This window comes from Pezoporus occidentalis, unplaced genomic scaffold, assembly GCF_034315485.1.
Source record: "Pezoporus occidentalis ecotype Australia unplaced genomic scaffold, CSIRO_AGI_Poc_V1 ctg263, whole genome shotgun sequence".
NCBI classification, from domain to species: domain Eukaryota; kingdom Metazoa; phylum Chordata; class Aves; order Psittaciformes; family Psittacidae; genus Pezoporus; species Pezoporus occidentalis.
In genome coordinates this window covers 902,275-908,855 of record NW_026914534.1, presented here as the reverse complement: position 1 = coordinate 908,855, position 6,581 = coordinate 902,275, and the positions used below count along the sequence as shown (strand labels likewise).

Sequence of the window (6,581 nt, the reverse complement as noted above, 5' to 3'; positions counted from 1 at the left end):
CCTGCCCATGCTGAAAGGCTCTATTATTGTTAGTATGATGGATCAGAGTTCTAGATATAAATGCAAGTAGCCACAACTATCAATGTACTTCTAGATACCTGAATGATGATACCCACAGTTTTTGCTTAAAGCAAAAAAGAGCCCATGTTATATGGCAGAAATGCGTGTATGGTCCACATACACCCAGCCTCCTTATTTTCAGCAAACTACCATAAAATCAGGATCAAGGTCACTCGCTTACCTTAGACAGATTAATGAACATGCATTTAATGACCAGTCACAAATCTACCCTCTTCCACAGCAAAATTAATATACTATTTCAACTTTTGCAGTATGAAGCAACACAGACCAACAAGGCATTCCATTCAGAGCTTTAATCAAAGCATAGACAGTAGAGAATACAGTATTCCGAGTTTCCCCTAAAAAGATAAAAAAATACTTTGTCACTATTTTACAGATCAACAAAATGTAAATTTGCCTTTTAGAAACAATGTACACGTTTTACACTACAAAAAGTATAATACATTTCTATGTTACAACTGATGCCTTCTTAGAATTATGTATTCCCTGAACTGTTCTCTTTAAAGAACAGGAGAGTATAATAAATCCCAAGTATAAGAAATATATTGCTAATGAGGGTGGTAAATGCTGAAGAAAATTATTCAAAACATCCTGCTCTTTTATCCATCAGATTGCTAAACTAAATGGATCACTCACATGAATTATATTAACATGAATAAGTGTTTTGAGTGTCAAACCTCAAAGCAAGATTGAACAATACAGTCAGCCAAATAAATGATCGTATTAGTTATTGAGATTTATCCAGAAAAGGACAGTGCTCAGAATATGGTTTGTATTTTACTCCAGACAGGTAATATACATAAGTGTTTACATATTATCTGATACCCTAGTACTCGCTTTTGGTAGTCACTGTCATCTTCTCTACATGCACGTTCCATCACTTGCTGAGTAGAGTCATTCAACAATTCTCAGTCATTCAACAAATAAGTCTTCTCCAGAGGGCAGAAGGCTTGCTGGAAAAAAAGCCCACAAAGCAGTCCAGTAACTTGTGTGGAGAAATCTGAGGAGCACTTTGACTTGTGGACAGTTGGAATTACTACTAAAAACCTGAAAATTAGAATGAGGAATAGAGATTGATGCAACAGAAAAAGTACCAGTAAAGGCTTAAAAGCCAGCCAACCAAAAAAAACCCCAAACCAAACTTGCTGCATGTTTTGCAATCTCACTCCACTACACTGTTGCTCAGCTGGGTCAATCTGCTTGATCATTTAAAGTTTTGCAAGGAAGGAGATACCCAGAATGCACAGAAGAAACCAGGACCCACATCTTGAAGCCACACACAGAGCAGTAACTGACCCAGTTCATTCTGTGGCACTGACTTAAACAGGGACTCTGTTCTCCTTGGCCCACTTTTTCATGACACGGACAATGTATTCTACTTGAGAATTGCCAGTGCTCTTCAGAAGATGCAATACTTCCCGTAGAGTCTCTCTATAAAGGTGAAAAGCAAAGATTTAAATGAGGGCAAGACCCAGCTTATACAATAAACAGCTACCCATATCCAAACTAGTTTGCAAAGCACGGTTCCTAGACAGAGGGGTCCATTCATCTGCAGAGCAGTTAGAGGTAAAAATGCACAGTAGATGTGATCACAGGGAACACAAAACCCCCACCTTGTATTTCACTGCAATGAGAAATTAAAAGCAAGAAAGTCAGCAAAATGTAATTAGTTTGGAGTTTAGTGCTTGCATGTGTGTATATTCATATATAAATCTTTACTTTTGCAAAACAGCTCCCCAGAATAAAGCAAGCTTTTTTTGGTTTTGACTTTAATGCTGTTTGCTAGTCTTCAGTATGGAAACATCTAGCTTAATACTGCCAAAGCACCTTACACATTAATACAAATAACATGGAAATGAACATTACCAATATGATAAACCAGTATGAAGCTCCAGTTGACCAGCTAGTTTACTGCAAGAACTTGTATGCATACTGAAAAACAGGCAACCTATGTGTATTTCACTGTATCTACTGCAGTAATTGCTAAAAGGACACTTGAAGGGTGCAGTAGTTAATGAGATTACTCCAGCAGAGAGGGGAATACAAGAAGGGTGTAAAAGCCAAGATACACACCTACCAGTCATGTATGAAACAGCAACTTTGGCCAGGGGAGAATGGCCATCTGGCATCACAGAATATTCATGAGGGATCAGTTCTTAAATATAGCCCCAGTACTCTGTCTTATTCTCCCATTCAGTGAAATGGGCCGAAAGCAAATTATCAGTAACACAGGTAATTTCCCTTAAGCTTTCAAGTGAGTATATTTATCTGACATGTACAGTGTCTTCAGAAAGCAAATTTTAGTGAAAACACAGTCACATCTACTCACATTGTTTAGACAAATTGTGTCCTCCCAACAGCACTGAGTAAATGTTTTCTTAGTTCTGTTCTGTGAACCTTAAAATATCATGGGACCGTTTTCCATTCTTATGCCATTAACGTGAAATGAGGTGCTTTTCCCTCAGTTCATGAATATAGTACATTTATAATTTAACTTGTCCTAGTATTACAACTAATGTATTTTGGTTTCATACAGTTCATGGCATTAACTGATCAGTTACTCTCCACTATATATTCCAGAACTGTTCGTGTGGAAGATACACTTAAAACTGAATACTGCATATGGAACCACTGGCCAGAGTGTCCGTTTTCTGAAAGGTCAATAAAGAATTGGAAGAGGATACGCAGACCTAAAGCCGAGATGATGATTCTGGTGTACAGCTGACTGGAAGTAAGAAAAGAGCAAAATAAATTCAGATACAACACAGAATACTCACTTCGCTTCTTGTCCAGCTAAGATCATTTGAAAGACACCCACACAAGCACCTCTCTTGCCTTCCCAGTATTCGGTATTGCTGTCCAGTCTCTCCAGAACATCAAATGCTTTGGCTGAATAGTAAAACTGACGCAACTGCACAGAAAAGTGAAATGTCATTCCTGACAATATGACCATCTTTTAGAAGGGGATTAAAAATTGTGAGCTCAGTTTTCTGAAATCAGCACTAAGTCACGGAAGCAATGTGCATTTTGCCTTCATTAGTTGGCAATGATCTGCACTGTTGTTTTGATCGTATACAGGTAACACTAGCTTACAGAACATCTTTTTTTATGAGGTGCCCTATCCAGTGTTGTATATATACTGACTATACTGAAGTCCTTGACAAAACATCAACTTCCGACTAGTCCAAACATTTTAAAACAGAACCACTTTTCCTTATGTAGGTCACAGAGGATGGTCACAGAGACCTCGTGATGTCACAGGGACATATTTGATGTCTTTTGGCTTTAACTTGGAACTGAAGTTTTTCTTCACTGTTGCAGTACAGTACAAAGTAAGATTCAGTGACTCTGTAATACAAAATTTTCCTAAGCTTAGGAAGATCTTTGTACCTTATCATTTCTTCCTTCAGTTCTCTATTTGTAAATGTGAACAAGAAGCAAGTTGGTTGGCAAGTCAGTGTGAAAGGAGTGACCACACTAACTGACTTTTTATTTCAACATAACTCATGGACCTTATTTATGGCTGTGAGTATTCTTAACTTGGGCAAGACTGAAGAACGATGTTCTTTATGGCTAGCATCTTCCCATAAGAGAACACAGAAGGTAGGCTGAGAACAACCTCCCATCCTTTGGTGGTTGGAAGTCGTTATCTGCTGAGAAAAATCCTGGATGGGCCGTGGGAGTTACTTTAGTCAGAGAAACACAGGTACTACGGGATGAACAGATGAATAGAAAATTCAATTTTCTTCAGATAAATGGTGATTTTAACCATAGGTGACTGGCAAGCACTTAAACAGGTGGGAATAAAGATAGTGAGTATAAGCAGGATCAAATGTGTCATTTAAAAAGATAAAAAATTAATACCGATCTCTCCAAACTGGCATCTGACCTAGTTCCATTAAGCAGATACTCGTTCAATGTCCTTCTATCTGACACAAAAGCAGTAAATGCTTTACCCCAAGTCATGTGCTTTTCCCTATACGGACAAGATGAGATCTTGCATGAAAAGCAGCAAGAAATTAGCCAGAAGTCCTGCGTCGCAGCTATCAGCATAGCAACGGGGCATCAAGCTACAATTAGTCTCAGGATGCTGTTGACCTTGCTCCATCACATTCATTCAGCGTTCTATTGAGTGAAGCCACTACGAGCTTTAAGGAAAAAATAACTGTCCAGGGAAAAAAAATGCAGCATAAGGTTCGTTGCTGAATCTATGCTAGATTTTTTTTTTTTTTCCTAAGAAGTTTCTTGTCATTTCTGCCAATAATGGCAGTATAAGAAACTGTTATTGACAGCTCAAGCATGGAGTAAATTATCAATGTTTTGTTCGGGGGGCTGTTTATCAAGAAGGCCTGTAGGTTGAAATACTGACTAAACCTTGCCAACTCATCCACATTATTAAATATCCCGCTGTTATAAAAGAAAGTTCGCTAGTGATGACAATGATGGAAAGTATCAAAAAAAAAAAAAGCCTTTTGGTACAATCACTGAATTAACATGCCATACACCAAGTTCTAAAGAGAAGACTCACTTTGTAACAATCATTGGCAATGAGCTGCAACAGGCTAAATGAATCTCCTGACGTCTCCATCTCCCGATAGAGCTTCCAGGCCAACTGTGGTTTCTTATTAACAATATCTGCAATAACAACAAACAGCTGGGATTGTGAAAAGAATATGCCCCATATAATACCCAGTGGCAGGTGGAATAAATGTTCCAAAATTTCTTTACTTAATATAAATGTATACCTCGCCCTGTGAGCATGACTTTGGGATGGGAAACTTGTCCTTATCTTCTGCCTTACTAGAAACAGCAGCCAATTCGTCAGAGAATACCAACGTAAAGAGGAATAATTATAGCATTTACATCTCAGTTTGTATTTCACTGATACAGCAGTAAGCACAACTCTCGTGATTTAAGATGTGATTAAGGCACAGAATGGAAAGCATTAGACAAGTTATTTTATGCAAGACAATGAACTGTAGAAATCCATTTAGATGGTGAGATTTAGGATTATGTATTCTTACACATGGAAAAATTTTAACTGGCACCAAACTGAGGTCTTTAATACTTGATGCCTACCTTGATCTAAACATTCAGTTCCCATGATTCATAACAAACCAAAAAGGGGTGTGTGTTTGTGAGTACGAAGCCCCTCCAAATGTAATGAAACCTGTCATTATATGTTTACTAGAAAAAATGTTTCCAAATTCCTGAGATTTTGTGCTGGCTTTAAATTTGTCTATATGACTAGAATTTTTCATTGGCCTTTAAATTTAAACACCACTGCTATACACAAATAGAAACAGAAGAATATGAATCTTCTGTCTCAGATAGTGAAATTCTACTAGGGTCTTTGAACACAAAAAAGTGCTAGTACTTGATTTTCTGGAGATAAGAACCCATTCTGTTGATACTGAGGTTGATATTGGTAATTCCAGACTCATTCAAGTACTGGGAGAAAAGAAAACAAAATTAAGTATCCCTTTCTTTTTCAAGTCTTAGCAGTCTCCTTATCAAAGAGGAGCTGGCTGGTCACACATGTACTACTCATGCTTCTTCAAAAAAGGGACAGTTTAGCTTATTATATCTGTGACCACTGTTCTAATGCGTATGTTCCAGGTAGAACGGGTGGCAGTCATCAACAATAAACATGTATTACCAAATCACAGGATTTATAGACACTTTTAATTTAGAAGACAGCAAGACATCAAATCAGGTTTTTCTCTCATCAGCTCCAGATACCATACACAGTGGCAAACAGCCACGTCTTAATCTCCAAATACCAACCCATCTGTCTAGAGAAATTGAGTACTGTGCTAATTCTGAGGTTTTTTACCTTATCAAGATGAATTTGATATAAATAGTACAGTTATGTCTTGCATCCAAAAAAGATGCATCTCTGGTACTTTTTGCCCTTTAGAACTATTTCAGCATTGGATTGTTTACGACTCAATACCTAATCATATTCTGACATGAATGTATTATGATCCTTTGTAATTTCTACAGCAGCCTTTATCCAGAAGGATCTAATAGTGATTTACGTACTTGCCACAAAAAGATAACTACATTCATCACTGAGCAGTTGTTTTCTGCAAAGAATTCTAGCAGCCGGAATACTAGCACAGAATGAAAAAACAAATTTTAAGACTGACACAGAAGTATACAGCAGCTCTACAGAAACTTCAGCAGGGATTCAGAATGGCAAAAGGCACACTCAAAAATAAAGAGTAACTCCTATGAAAGAGCTATAAAATTTTTAATTGATAACATGGTGTTAAGTCCACTTATATAGTAAGTGACGCCTTCAAAGAGTTCTGCATCCCCAGATGTATATCAAAGAATTACTATAGCACAGAATCACAGGAATGAACACTGTCTACTGAACAACTTATTCGCCTTTCAATGAGAGCTCTCGTATCAAAAAAATTCACATAAAACATTCACATATAAAGCACTCAAACACAATCAGGTACCACAGCTTAATGAAAAAGGAAATAAAC

General features: G+C 37.4%; 1 protein-coding gene across 3 annotated transcripts in view; it reads right to left on the bottom strand.

Moving 5' to 3' along the window:
* Window positions 1–357: 357 nt before the first annotated feature.
* The window catches only part of IFT56 (intraflagellar transport 56), a 48,567-nt gene continuing 42,343 nt past the window's right edge, over window positions 358–6,581 (bottom strand). For 2 of the 3 annotated variants that reach the window (XM_062624171.1, XM_062624173.1), the window contains 3 exons: window positions 4,610–4,716; window positions 2,859–2,992; window positions 358–1,512 (listed from right to left, as the gene is read on the bottom strand). In XM_062624171.1, the coding sequence (XP_062480155.1) occupies window positions 1,401–1,512; window positions 2,859–2,992; window positions 4,610–4,716 (353 nt within the window). In that variant the 3' untranslated portion in view covers window positions 358–1,400. The remainder of the gene's footprint in view (window positions 1,513–2,858; window positions 2,993–4,609; window positions 4,717–6,581) is intronic. The other variant, XM_062624172.1, reaches the window with a different exon arrangement.